General features: G+C 34.9%; 1 protein-coding gene across 3 annotated transcripts in view; it reads right to left on the reverse strand.

Moving 5' to 3' along the window:
- Window positions 1–15882, reverse strand: part of FSTL5 (follistatin like 5) — a 733912-nt gene that overhangs the window by 200178 nt on the left and 517852 nt on the right. For all 3 annotated transcript variants that reach the window (XM_063108449.1, XM_063108448.1, XM_063108446.1), the window contains exon 7: window positions 10375–10495. In XM_063108449.1, coding sequence (XP_062964519.1) covers window positions 10375–10495 — 121 coding nt within the window. The remainder of the gene's footprint in view (window positions 1–10374; window positions 10496–15882) is intronic.

Consider the following 15882-nt stretch of genomic DNA (forward strand, 5'->3'; position numbering starts at 1 on the left):
ACTCATGTGCCAGGAAAATATCAGCCAACATAGACAAAAAATTTCACGGATGATGAAATTAGCAAAAAAGAATATTAAAATAGTCAGTATAAATAAGTTCAAAGATTTAAAGGAAAACATAAACACAATGAAGGATGAAATGGAAATTATTTTTAAAAATGGAACCTCTATACTTGAAAAACACAATATCTGAAATAAATTAAAACAAACAAATCTCTGATAGACCTTAGAAGCAAATTAGACATGTGGGAAAAATATATATATACATAGTTGTGACCTTGAAATAGATGAATAGAAACTATCTAAACTGAAGTACAAGAAGCAGAAAGGTTGGAAAGAGAGAGAGGAAAGGAGAAAATCTAAGGATAAACAGAAAAGTCTTAAAAGCAGCAAGAGAAACTTAAAAAAAAAAAAAAACAGCCTAGAAATACAGCAGACTCTTCATTAGAAACAAGGCAAGTCAGAAGACAAAAGAACATCTGTAAAGTGTTGAAAGACAAACAAAAACCAAAAAATGTCTACCTAAAATTCAATATCCAACAGAAATATTTTTTTAATGAGGCAAAAATAAAAATACCTATAGTCAAAGGCTGAGAAAATGTGTCAGGAGCAGACCTGAAATGCAAATTGTTAAAGGATGTTTATTAGAGTAAAGGAATATTCAGAAATTCATATTTATATTAAAGAGGCTCAGAAATGGCAAATACAAAAGTCTCATTTTCTAGTTTTGTTTTAAAAATCTCTTTGAAAGATATTTAACTATTTAAAGCAAAAATAAAACAGCATAGTGTGTCATTTAAGGATAAAAAGGGGAGCTCAAAGTATGCCATTTTAAGGTTTTTATTTTCTACATGAAGTAGTAAAGTATTATTTGAAAATACATGGCAATGAGTTGTTTCATATTGTAAACATAGCTTAGAGCTACACTCAACAAGATTAAATGAAGAGGTGTAGCTAATAAGTCAATAGTGAAGGTAAGATAGAATTCTAAGAGTTATGCAATCCATCAGAATGCAGTGTACAAGCAAATATGAATAAAGAAGAGATGTGACCATTTAAAAACAAAGAGCAAAATGGTATGCTTAAACCCAGTGAGAATAAGCCCAGGATACAGATGTTTTAAATATCCCATAGCCAAAAATGTTCAAGGACCTCTGTCACTGAAGGAGAACAAAATATGGAATTAGAAATGTATTTGATTCTTTGACGTTACATGTAATTTTACCTTTTTGACTTTCTTCAGACTTTAAATTACAGGGACAGGAGGACAGAATTTGGGATATTAATTACTTTGAATTACTAACATTGAAATTTTTTTTTTTTTTTATTTTGTCGATATACATTGTGGCTGATTATTGCTCCCCATCACCAAAACCTCCCTCCCTCCCTTCTCCCTCCCCCCTCCCCCAACAATGTCCTTTCTGTTTGCTTGTCATATCAACTTCAAGTAGTTGTGGTTGTTATATCTTCTCCCCCCCCCCGTTTGTTTGTGTGTGTGTGTGTGTGTGTGTGTGTGTGTGTGTGTGTGTGTGTGTGTGTGTGAATTTATATATTAATTTTTAGCTCCCACCAATAAGTGAGAACATGTGGTATTTCTCTTTCTGTGCCTGACTTGTTTCACTTAATATAATTCTCTCGAGGTCCATCCATGTTGTTGCAAATGGCAGTATTTCATTCTTTTTTATAGCTGAGTAGTATTCCATTGTGTAGATGTACCACATTTTCCGTATCCACTCATCTGATGATGGGCATTTGGGCTGGTTCCAACTCTTGGCTATTGTAAAGAGTGCTGCGATGAACATTGGGGAACAGGTATACCTTCGACTTGATGATTTCCATTCCTCTGGGTATATTCCCAACAGTGGGATAGCTGGGTCGTATGGTAGATCTATCTGCAATTGTTTGAGGAACCTCCATACCATTTTCCATAGAGGCTGCACTATTTTGCAGTCCCACCAACAATGTATGAGAGTTCCTTTAACTTACATTGAAATTTTAATATTTTAAGTTTTATTTCTCTCTGAGATTTTAATAATTGTAATATTTGTATATTAAATTTTGAGCACAGAAACACTGTAGAGAGAGAATTTTCAGACCTTGGAGTTAATAAATCAATATACTGTTTTATCATGTTTTGAAGCCTTCTGGAAATAAACATGTAGTGCCCATCAGTAGCTCTCAGGAGGTGCAACAAAAGAGAAGGAATAGTTACACAAGTGAGGACTTTCTTAAGTATGAGTTTCTCCAAAAGCAGTTTTGAGAAAAGAACTCAGGTTCAAACAGTAGATTTGGGAAGTGATCCTAGGAGGCACAAGTGAGAGTGGGAAAGTAAAACAGAGTAAAGAAAAACAATAACAACAAAAGTAAAAGAAAAAAGAACAGGTGTATACATGAGATTAATAGCATATTATCACTATGAGCAAAAAGGACTCCATTCCATTGTGGACCCTCTAAAAATGATGCAGAATGCACCTTGGAACCCCCCCATTAATGAGCGGGAAGCTGTGTTGCTTACCACTGACTTGTGTCCCTCATTGGTTGAGGACTGTCCCTGGAAGCATGAAATCCCTGGCTCATGTGGGCTGCCTTGAATGCAGCTGATAAAGCTTCTTGTGCCAAATAAAATCTTAAGGAAGAGTGGCAGAGGGACAGGCTGTTGCAGGAGGAAGCTGTCATGGGACATCCACTACAGCTGAGGTGGCCTGGGTGGGGTATGGAGCAAGACATGAATACTGTCTGCTGCAGGGCCTCATGAGGGAGAAGACAGAAAGGACACATGGCTGATATCACCCCTAAGGGAGAGCCACTCCCCTAGACCACTGTAAGCTTAGTTTCAAGTACAAATTTAAAGAATTTTTAAAAAGCTGGAGAATATGAGGAGGGAACACATATTCCTACTTGTCATTTTTCTAAGGAGGTAAAGTGCTAGAACAGTAATTCTCAAACTTTACCATCAAAATCACCTGGCAGGTTAATTAAAACACAAAATGGTATGGAGGTTCCTCAAACAATTGCAGATAGATCTACCATACGACCCAGCTATCCCACTGTTGGGAATATACCCAGAGGAATGGAAATCGTCAAGTCGAAGGTATACCTGTTCCCCAATGTTCATCGCAGCACTCTTTACAATAGCCAAGAGTTGGAACCAGCCCAAATGCCCATCATCAGATGAGTGGATACAGAAAATGTGGTACATCTACACAATGGAATACTACTCAGCTATAAAAACGAATGAAATACTGCCATTTGCAACAACACGGATGGACCTCGAGAGAATTATATTAAGTGAAACAAGTCAGGCACAGAAAGAGAAATACCACATGTTCTCACTTATTGGTGGGAGCTAAAAATTAATATATAAATTCACACACACACACACACACACACACACACACACACAAAACTGGGGGGGGGGAGAAGATATAACAACCACAATTACTTGAAGTTAATACAACAAGCAAACAGAAAGGACATTGTTGGGGGGGGAGGGAGAAGGGAGGGAGGTTTTGGTGATGGGGAGCAATAATCAGCCACAATGTATATCGACAAAATAAAATTTTAAAAATAAAAAAAATAAAATAAAAATATATAAATAAATAAACAAATAAATAAATAAAACACAAGTTGCTCTACCAGACACTCAGAGCCTCAATTCAGTAGGTGTGGGTAAGCCCTGATAATTTGCATCGAAAAGAAGTTGCTGACATTGCTGGTCCATGAACTGTACTTTGAGAATCACTGATTCAGAATAACAATCAAAGCTTTTCACTCTCTCATCCTTTCTTAACTCAAAGTGAGAGGAGGAGAGAAGGAGGAAGGAGACGTCTTACTTTCTGCTTTCTGAATCTCTCTGCTTGCAGAAAGGTTTTATTCTCTGCACTTTAGCCATGCAGAAAGTTTAGGAGGGAAAGCTCTCCAGAGATTCCAGTGTTGCCTGTGACTGGATGAGGTAGTTCAAGTCTACGATGCAAGTAAGAAGCCCATTGTTGCCCCAGATTTGACTCTCTTTCTCTAAATAGCTTTGTCAGTAATGAAGTTGATGCTTTGACGTCTGTATGTCTGGCTCTTGGGTCTTTCTTTTAGATGTTCCAGACTTTGAAGCAGAAAAATAGGGGTGTTCTATATAGACATCGTATAAAGCCAACAATCATTTTATGCAAAGTTTTTGACATGAATAGGAAGAAAAAGTCCATTCAATATTATTTATGAGGGCTTAAATAATTTGAATGACAGAGAAATAACAGCATAGGTATAGATCTGTTGTGAATATGGACAAGCTTTCTGCCTAGAGGGTAGTGTAAACATTGATGACTTTAAAACATTTCAGACATTCTGTATCATAAGCTTAAGATCTGAAGGCGATTTGCTTTATGTAAAAAGAAAAAGAAAAGCATGAAATGAATTCCACTGGTAGAGTCAAGCTCCTTTGATTTATACATAATGTTTCTTCAGACAAGGACACAGAAGCACTCTCATATTTCAATAATCTAATTTTGCATTGTTTGAAAAGAAACAGGGCTATTCATAGACTTTTATTTGACTTGCACCGTGGGATATTTAAATAGACTTTGCACTTCAAAAACACCCTTTCACAAATTCTAATAACGTGTGGTATTTTCAGGGATTGCTATGATAATTAATGATATATTTCATTTTTAATTGACAAATTGTTAAGATAAATATTATAATTTCCACATGAAAATCTGATTTGATTTTCTAAAGCTCTTTTTAACATGTTCTGAAAGTGGATGAAAAATGGAAAATTAGTTTTAGAGGTTTGTTGGGTCCATAAATGTGCTATTTGGCTAGCTAATTTGCATTTTCTTGCCTTTTCATTGCATTTTTCCAGTGTTACTCCTCATTCCCAACTATTCTTTTCTAATTGTCCTATAACAATTGAGTGTTCCCAAGTTAGTTATATTTGTTTATACACAAAACCTATGTTTAAGATTGTTATACCACATACAAAACACCATAAAACCAAAGGAGAAAGAGATTTCAAAAAAGGGAAGTAGAACAAATCAATTTAGGGCTACTGTTTTGTAACTAGTCCTATCTTTTCTAGATATATTATGATAAAGTGTCATTATTCTATTACTGTTTTACAAAATGTTTTGACATACCAGAAACTTTTGTCATAAAGATGGCTAGTTACCTATCCAATAATTAATCCTCTCTTCCTTCTAATTAATTAAACCTTTATATTGTTATGGGTTGCAACACACCAAGGCCAAAGAAATATACTTTGCAATCTCTTTACATGTAGGGAGGGTCAATGGGAGTTCTTGTTGTTGCTTTCATTAAAGTTCTTTTAAAAGTGCTTTCTCATGTTTCAGGTGCCATTTTTCCCTTTCACCTTCTTTTTTCCTTCTTGAAATGTGTACAAAAATGCCACAGCCATTTTGAAAACATAGCATGACAATAAGAGTGGAAACCATGTGCTAATCATAATAGGGGAAGCTTATAATATTGATGACATTATCAAGTTGCCATCTCTTGGGAAAATGGACCAATTTGGTCATGCTCCCCTTGTCTTGGGGCCTTTTTAGGGGCGGTTCAGAAAACATTGTGTGGGTGGAGAACCTGCACCTGCAAGGTGGTGCCATTTTGACTGATTTTTACTGCCTTGGGTGCCCACCCTGCGTGGCCATGTTTTTTCCAGACCTGCAGCTTCCAAGGACTGTGTGGCTGGTTGTCTAGCTTAGAGACCTGTGTGAAGGAGTCTGGTGACCCAGCCTGGCATGGAGGGGTCTGGTGACCAAGCCTGGCATGTGAAGGCTTTGTGACCCAGTATGTGAATGGGCTTGAGAGGTCTGGGAGCTCCAGACCCAGCCTTAGCTCAACAATCGGCCCAGTTGGTGCAGGATTACCAGCAGGTAAACGAGCCGCGACAACTAGCGTGGTTGCCTAGCTTTACAATTGGCGTCACGAACAGGATTATGAGCTAGACCATTGGCACTGTGAGCAGGATTTGTGACATTAGCCTCGCAGTCGCCTTTGTCATAGCCAGACACCATCCCCAAGCCACCCCATTTGGGCTTCTTTTACACCTAAGAAAAACACACCTGTATCTTCTTTGAACTCCTGTTATTTTGAGTCTCCATTACAACAGCTGAAGATAAACTCTTACTGATATATAAATATAATACATTTTGTACTCTTTTCTTTGACTTCTTCAAATAGGCTTAAACATTAAAAATGATACTTGAAATGCACTTATTGTCATCCCTTGTTGACACAATTGCAGGAGAATAAGTTTTTGATAAATGATGACACAATTTAATGAATCAGTGTTATTTTATATCTCATTTCTCCTTTTGGCCAAGGCCAGCACTGGCAAATTAGATTTAGAACAGTTGGGCTGTCCAACACCTAGCAAAGCGTAGTGATCCACACATTCCTTTATATATACTTGACCTAATTAAAAGCATTGCTTATAAACAAAAATTTACATATTCTTTGAGAAAATGCATTGAGTGAAGGTATCACACATCTTCCTCTGTAGTACATCATTTAATTGATATTTGACCAAATTGCAAACTTCAATTTTTCCCTTCTTATCACATTTCTCATGGCCTCACTTGCGTCCTTATCTCTCACTTATTCTGTGTTCTATTACTATAATCACTGTTGTAATCTGGCTTAACTTCCTCACCACTGTCTCTCTCCTACTTACTCACTTGACAAACAAAAACACTGGTTAAATTCACTTTTTTTTCTTTGACTGCCACTTCACTGTCAACCACACCTGAAGGAAAACCATGGCTCCATATCACCTCAAGAATATCCCAAGCTCTTCCACAACATACAAACTACATATTGCTATTTTTATCACCCTCCTGCCATGCAAGATAATTAATTTACATTTCTTCTTCTCTTCCAACCACTAACCCTCTCAAAAACTCTTCCTTTTTGGCTGTTGTTATTTCTCATTCACTGAAAAATATCCAAGCAATGAAGAGAGGATTTCCTCATGCTCCCACATCAAGGATCTTTTCTCAAATAGTCTGTCTTACTCCCTGTTTCAACAGATGAACTATTCATTTTCCAAAGACCATTCCCTCTCTTTGTATATTAGATCATGTCAAATTTTTAATTTAAGCAATTTGTTATTGAAATTGTCCCTTTTCTTGTAAATGATCTGTTTTTCATCTTTACTATATTATTTATATCAGTATAAATGATTATCATATGTATAATTTTTATAAAATCCCCCCCTTGACTCCACAGCACTATCCAGCTACTGCAACTTTCTTTTCTTTCATCTAATGTTCTTTTGAAAGTTAACAATACCAGTGTTCTTTATTTCTTCACTTTCCATTCTTTTTTGGAATGACATTAACCATAGTTATATCCCTAATTCTTGAAAAAAAAATACCTGTTTTTGTAAAGTTAATAATTATACTGAAGTACTCAAATCTAATGCATAAATTATATCCATCATCTTATCTGCCCTCTCAGCAATGATAATGCCATTGTTCTTAAAATATCTAGCAAGCCTGAGTGGTCCATAAATTCCTTTATATGGACTTGACATAATGAAAAGCATTTCTTAAAAATGAAAATTTACAGACTCTTTGAGAAATTGCATTGAGTGAAGGTATTGCACATCTTTCTCTCTAGTACATCATTTTAGCAATATTTGACCAACTTGCAAATTTTAATTTTTCACTTCCTATCACATTTCTCACGGTCTCACTTGTGTCCTTAAAAATGTTTATACCAAGGAATTTGAAGCAGTTTAAATGTAGTAGGACATAATAGAAAGAGACTGCTTTTACTACCTGTAAGATACAGGTTAAGGGATCTTTGTTCCTAGAAAAGGGAAAACATTAGAGTTAGGCACAAGCAGTCACTGTTAATATTGAATTCCTCTTAATTCATTCATAATGTTAAGGATGATGATGGAAACTACATTTCTGAGATCTCATTATTTCTTTAGTCCCGTATTCTATCTTCAGAAAAACTTGATATCAGAGAGTAAGCAGTTCATTCATAGGAGATGAAATGGGGAAGCTGCATTTTCCCAATAATGCTCAAAGCACATCTTGCAACCCTAAAGCTCACATTTCAGGTCAAAGTCTTCCTCCTGGGTTTCCCAGCCAGAGCATGGCGAATGAGTCAATTATGTAGCAAACCTGCATCACACATAAATGAAGAGCAAAAACTCCCAAAGAGCAGCCATTTAGAATAATTCTCACACTTTACCATGCATCACAATTATTTGGGATGCTTGTCAAAAATGCAGATTTCAAATCAAACTTCCAGAGAGTGCTAGGAAAGCCCAGAGTTCTGCATTTTTGATCATGGTTTTATGTGATTCTTATGCAGGGGGACATAAACCATGTACTTCTCTAAAAACTACCAAGAACTATTACTCTTGCTACTCAGAATGGAAGAATTAGGACTAGGAGTAAGGATAAGAGGTAACGGGCAGAATTAACTGTTAGTTAATAACTAAAGAGAAGAATCTCCCTAATTCTCAAAAAAAGAAAAAAAAAAAAAAAAAAGCAAGGTATTAATCTTGTCAATTAGGGCAATCACCACAAAAAGGGAGGTGGGAGCCAGACTTGCAACAACAATTTTCCCAGGCATGCAGCATCTAGCCAGGGATCATTCTCAGCACTGACTTGTCTGGCCCCCTCAAGATTGTGTATCAGTAGGTATAATGGCTATATACAAAAGTCTGACTCCAAAAATCTGCAGGTACTTAGAGCAACATGCATCAACTCATATGCAATGTGTCTGGCTCCTTCACTGGTTTCATTAGAAGTTAAGTTCAAAGATGTGACCCATGTCTACTTACCAACTATGTCTGCACCAGAAACCAAGGCCTAGATCTGCATTTGTTGGGTATCAACAATTGTCAAGCAGACTGCCCAATTTTTTCAAGATTCTTGTTACATTTTCTTAATTTATTTCCATCACACATGCTTCCCATCACAGGGTCTCATTCACGGTCTTCTCTTCTCCACTTGTTAACTTCAGATCCAAGGCTCAGTCTTCTACCTTTATATCCATCTATACTCATTCCTAAGGTGACCTCATCAAGCTCAGATTTATAGCTTTAAATGCACTCTACACACAGTGACATTATCTAAATATACAACTTTGGGCTGTCACTCTCCTCAATTGAATACCTGACTTTTCCATCAATAATTATATTTAAGTTAACATTTTAAAAATTAATCTCATTTGATCTTCAATTCTGCTCCTTCTTCAATTCAGTAAATGTCACAAGCATATATTTAATTGCTTAATTCCTTAGGCTCATCTTTTAAACTCTCTAACCCTCATGCTCACATGCATGAGATGTCAAATCTACTTTCAAAATGTATTAAATATCTGGCCACTGCTTTATAACTCCACCACTAACACTATATTTTAAAGCCACCATTATCACTTACCTAGATGACTAAAGTAGTTTTGTAGCTACTTACTTATTTTAGAACAAATCAGAATGTGCCACTTCAGGCACTTTGATATCTTCCCATTACAGTTAGAATGGAAATCCAAATATTTATGTAGGGCCACAGGGTTCCATGTGATCTGACCACAGGCTACCTCTCCAAGGTCATTATCTGCTACTCTCCTCTTAATTCATGCCATTCACACTAGCCATCTTGCTGCTCCTACAGAAAGTCATGTAAGTTTCTGCTTTCTTTTTATAAATCATAGAGTAGATTAACATATATATCATGATAAACTATGAAAATGAATCAGTACTTATTTATAAATCATACAGGCAATCCTATATTAATTCAAGTAAATAACTAAAATTTGAATTCAATCAGTAATAAAGCAAAGCTCTAACTGTAGAAATGATAGCCTATTTGGTCCACACTCATAGCCCTCAAATTAAGCATTAAGAGTACAAAACTTGTGGGCTGGCCCCCCATGCCAAGGGTTGCGATCCCCTTACCAGTCAAAAAAAAAAAAAAAAAAAAAAAAAGAGTACAAAACTTACTATATGCAAAAACCAGTTTTCTATATTATTAAGATTAATTAAATAGACGATCTAATTTAAAATTTGAAATGGCTTTCAGCTTCTAAAAGTTATATGTTTGCATAATTGTTGATATTCCAAACTGAAAAAGTAATCTAAATTTCTTAAGCTTTAATTTTCCAATTAAAATGGGTTACTCTGTAATATTTCATAATGAGAAAAGGAGTACTAATTTACAGTGTTAATTCACTTTGGCATTTTGTGTATTTACAATTTTAAAAGTTTTTACATTGAGTCCCAAAACTCAAAAAGTTAGAGCCTTGACAAAACTTATACAATTGAAGCCTTCCCTTCCTAGTCAACTATGATGTTCTTTGAATATCTAGTGAAGCAAAAAATGATTATAGCAGCACTATATTTCTTACCGTTCACTTGGAAGATGTGAGTCTGATAGACCTGTTCATAGCCATCTGCATAGCAGGTGTAATTGCCCATGTGAGTTGTAGTAACTTTAGTAATATACAAGGATCCATCATCTCCAAAGTCCTAAAGGAAAAAAGTAAAATAAAATAAAATAAAACAGGGTATTTGTTTTTAAAATGTATTTTAACAATTTCACTCTTTTTAAAAGGTGTATTCAGGAGTTAAGAAAATAGATTAAAGAAAGTATAGTTTTAAAATTAACAAAATGATCATTGTTAGGCCTGTAAATATGGAAAACCATTTTCTTAAAATATGTTTTCTTTAAAAAGTGTGATGTCACTCAATTATATAGCTTTTTCATACTTATTTTTAATATATGAATGTGTATATTAAGTGACTTAATTTCCATGATTGTTCTAATTTAGTTTACCCTTTTTAAACTGATAAAGCTAATAACGTTTTTCTTACTTATTACTAAAATAAACAAATAACTGCTAATTACGTTCTTCACACTTGTAATTATCCACTAAGTTTTATATTATTTAACTATATATTTACCGAGAAAAATAATTATTAAATCAATGTGATCTCAATGATAAGATTTATAGCCATATCATAGACTAGGATTTATTTTTTAAGTCCAGAAACAATAAATATATTCAAAGAAAATAACCATACTAATTCAAATCTGTGGGGACAAAAGTATAACCATTTTGGAGAAAAGAAAGAGAAAAATCTCACACTGTTTGTCAAATTCAGATCCAAGAAGCACCTCTAGAACAGCAAAGTAAAGATCAGGAAATCTCTTCCGTAAAGATAATAAATACACTAGCAAAAATGGCCAAAATCAAGTTTTTCAGAATTCTGAAAATTGACAAAAGCTTGCAACAACCCACATAGTATTTATTCAGAAAAGTGGCAGAGTCTCAGTAAGAATGGGCAGATTTGTGGCATTTCAACTTGACTTCCCTATCCCCTCTCCAGAGCTGCATGGTAGCCTTGAACCAATGGCCTTGAACTGTGCTAGCTGTGAAAACCATCCTGCTAGCTGGCACTGGTGGCAGAAGAACAAGTCTGGAGCTCCCCCAAGGCCCCATCCTCAGAGAACTGTCCACATTGGACTGGTCCAACAGCTCCCTGAAAACTTATATTTTCATGACTTCTCTTTATTTGAGCAAGACTTACAGCTCACTCTGTGTATACAGTCTTATCCCTAAACTTTTATTGGAAAGAAACAACAGCAGTTGTTTAACATGACAATTTCCTGAGACAGAGATACTGGTCAGGGATAAAAACAGGCTGACCAAAAAACCTTTTAAGAAAAAACTGAGGAATAGAATATTCATATATTTCTCAACAAATTTACAAATGGACAATAGACACAAAAAAGATGTCAGCATTATTAATCACTAAGGAAATGCAAATAAAAACCGTAATAAGATACCACTCCATACTTACTACAATGGCTAAAATAAAAAAGACAAACACTAATGAGTGTTATGGTGTGGAAAATTTGGAACCTTCAAGCATTGCTGGTGAGAATATTAAATGGTGCCTGTGGTCTGGATACAGTTTGGCAATTATTTCCTTAAAAAGTTGAACAAAGAGTTACCTATGAGTAGCAATTTTATTTTTAGGTATATACCCCAGAGAATAAAAAAACATAGCTACGCACAAATGTTCTGTACGCAAATGTTCAGAGCAACGCTACTCATAATAGCCAAAAAGTAAAAACAACACAAATGTCTGTCAGCTGATGAGTGTATAAACACAACATGATGTATCTATACAATGGAATATTATTTAGATTAAGAAAAGGAATAAGGTATTGATATGTATTGCAGTATGGATGAATCTTGAAAATATTTTGTTAAATAAAAGAATCAAGACACATAAGGTTACAAATTGCATGAGTCCAATTTTATGGAATGCTCAGAATGGCTACATCCACAGACCTAGAAGACAGATCAGTGATAACCAGGGACTGGGGGATGGGAGGATAGGGTGGGAAATGGCTGCTAATAGATATAAAGTCCTTTTTGGACGGATGAAGATGTTCTATTCTTTGATATCCATGACAGCTGCACAATTTTGCTAATATACTTACAACTATTAAACTGCTTTCACAATTTAAAGGGGTTACTTTCATGATATGTGGATTATATCACAATAAAGCTGCTACTAAAAGTGAAATCTATATAAAATGCTTAAATATAAAAAATTAAATATTCTACAAATAACTATAGATTGTTTTGGCTAACGGAATCTTTAATGAGTATGAAAAAAATTAGAAATCAAAAAAGAAAGAATGATTGATAGATTTATATAATAATGAAACACTTCTGCATTCAAAACACAGTCAGCATTGAAAGAAAGTTACTAAACCACAGTTTATCTATGCAAAATATAAAAAAGAAAACATCAATGCATTTAATCTTTATTTATGTAGCAGTTATTATTTGCCAGACTCCACTCTAAGTACATCACAAATATTGACACACTGGATCTGTAAATCAAACCTACAAAACACAATTTACTAAAATTCTCCCACTTTATAGCAGGAGATGCCAAAATGTCAAGTCAGCTCCTTAGTTTCATTTGGTTCCTAATCAGTAGATCTGGGACTGTGAACTAGGTAGGCTTGCTCCAGAATGTGTGCTTTGCACTCTTGTACCATGCTGCCTTCCTTGTCAATCACAAATTGAACTAGGAATCAAGAGAGAAAGAGAGAACAAAGGAGAAAATCGGAATAAAATGTCCAAAACAAAAGAGGTCAAATCTACTAGTAGGACTGAGGAAAAGAGGCTGGAAATGTAGCGACAGTATATGCATAAAAGGAAGAAGCAAAAGCTGGATAGGGAGGTTTGAGTCAAAATCAACGTTTTAAAATAAGTCAACACTTGTATCTCTTCCTTTTCTCAGCAGCAAAGAATAAGCATGGATATGATAGTGCTATTGCACCGCAGTCTTCTTAAGATGTAATTGGCAAATTTTCAATATCTTTTATTATAAATATTATTAAAGGAGTTTTTCCCATATATTTACTATTAGGTTTTACTCTCTAAAAATTGTTTGTTCGGGCCGAGCCCGTGGCGCACTTGGTAGAGTGCTGCGCTGGCAGCGCGGCGACGCTCCCGCCGCGGGTTCGGATCCTATATAGGACTGACCGGTGCACTCACTGGCTGAGTGCCGGTCACGAAAAAAAAACGACAAAAAAAAAAAAAAAAAAAAAAAAAAAATTGTTTGTTCATTGCTTCTTAACACTTTTAATTTTGAGTTTAGTATTTTTCATATCGATTCCTAAAATTTCTATGTTGTTCATCTTTAATTTTGTGTAGAATATTTATACATATGAAGTGAGCATTTATCTTCACTTTTTTTTTTTTTTCTAAAATGTAACTAATTGTGTAAGCCTCATTTGGTCAAGAAATCTTTTTCCCCACCAATTGTGATTTTTTTTTTTATCTTTGTATTTTAAGATATGATAGTACCTTGTGACTTTCCAATATTCACATTGCAGTGCTTTAAAAGTATACCTTACATGTTTCTGACTACCTATATTCATGCCATGTGCATTTCTGTTAAAAATAGCTTCCTCCAAACTGATATTCACTACAGATTGATTGCAATCAGGAAAATTATGGCGCTATTGAACCTGGCCTTGAAAATGATAAAAATATTCTGACAAAAAGAAGGTCAGGGGAGTGGGGAGAGGGGATGTTGGGAGAGAACTAAGAGAAGAAGGAAAGAGGAAGGAGGGGGTAGGGGAACAGGAGGGTCAAGAGGAGTAGAGAGAAAGCAAAAAAGGAGAAACATGCCCTCTATACTCTGCCGATCATGCTATTTAGCTCAAGAATATTCTTTCTTTAATAGCTTCAAACAAAATATCAATCACTCAATGTCATATTATATAAGATTAATCATACCATATTTCTACAACTCAAGGAGAAGCTTTCATGGCATTACAGAGAAAGCCTCATGAACTGCAAAATAGGAGAAAATTTAGAGCTTGAGCCTTGACAATGAAGAAGCTATGTGATACCAATACCAGGACATCACTCCCTGTTTCATCACAGGCTACCATTAAAAACATGCCTGTAGGGACAAAAGACTTAAAAAACTGAAATGTCAGACAAAAAGATAAAGGCCATGCCTCAAATGAATACGAAGCAGATAGTCGACATATTGCAAGGAATAATGGAGGAAAACCAAAATTTTGTAGAAATCACTTGAAAAAACTTAGAGCTAAAAATGTTTTGAAAAAGACTATGAGCAAAAAATAATCACTGGTGACCTAAAATACAAAAGCAACATATCCCGTGTGCATAAGGTAGATATATGCACAGGGCAAGCACACATATCATTCATTAAAACCACAACAAATCATGGAGATCAGATCACAATAAAGATGGATCCTTTCACTAGACAAGAATAATTGAAAATGACAGTAAAATCCCCAAATATATCTGGCATTTATATTATGTTTATATTCACATATGCCAAACTGTATATAACTCTTTAAAAGTATGTTTTCATACATTACTGTTTAAATTTCCATAAAACCTAAAATAAACAATTTTTCCACCTTTTCCATATAGCTACCTAGAGAGCATAGTCCTTTCCTTTCTACTATAATCAAAATTTCTTCACCCAATGATGTGAAAATTATCCAATGATACACTTTGAAAATAAAATTTAAAAACATATATATAAAGGGACTTATTGCAATCTATGTTATTCCATGTATTCCCTTTATTTAGAATACTCTCCTTTCTAAATTAGCATATGGGCGATCCCTCTAAGTTATTTATGTTTGCTCATGGTTTTTCCTTTTCCTTCTAAACAAAATCAGTATCTCACAGCCTCAATTTCCTTCAATATACAACTTTATAAACACCTTTTGAGGCAGCTCTTTTGAATAAGCGAGACTTTAATATTTCCTCACTACTTTGAATAAAGCAGGGATCGTTTCAGTATATTTACAATAAAACCCAATAAATATTGAGCACTTAAATATGTCAAGTGCTGTCTAAACAAGCTAAAAAATATCATTGTCATCATTTAAACAACCTTTTAAAAGACACAATCATTAGGCCCATTTTGCAGATGAGAAAGCTGAAACATGCTGATATTGAATAACTTGGTTGAGCTCACCAAACAAGGGGAGGGGTCCCAGATGAGCATCCAGAATGCAGAATTGAACCAGTCTTGTTATATAATTTGTTACACACTCTCTTTTCCCCAGATTCTCCATTAATTTTAGCCGAGCCTCAAAATTACTTATTGAGCCTTTTTTTTGATACAGATTCATCAAACCTACCCTTTACTTCCCTCCTAATTCAGCATTTCTAATATTTTAATCTTTTATTTTCTCAGCATTTTTTAAGCTTAGAAAGACCAAATCAGATGTGTGATTTTGGTGCTCAGCCATGGCTGAGAGTTATGGCCTTTAGATCAGACACTCTGAATTCATGGATAAAATCTTACACTTATCCAACCCCATTACACCT

Source organism: Cynocephalus volans, chromosome 9 (assembly GCF_027409185.1).
Source record: "Cynocephalus volans isolate mCynVol1 chromosome 9, mCynVol1.pri, whole genome shotgun sequence".
NCBI lineage: Eukaryota > Metazoa > Chordata > Mammalia > Dermoptera > Cynocephalidae > Cynocephalus > Cynocephalus volans.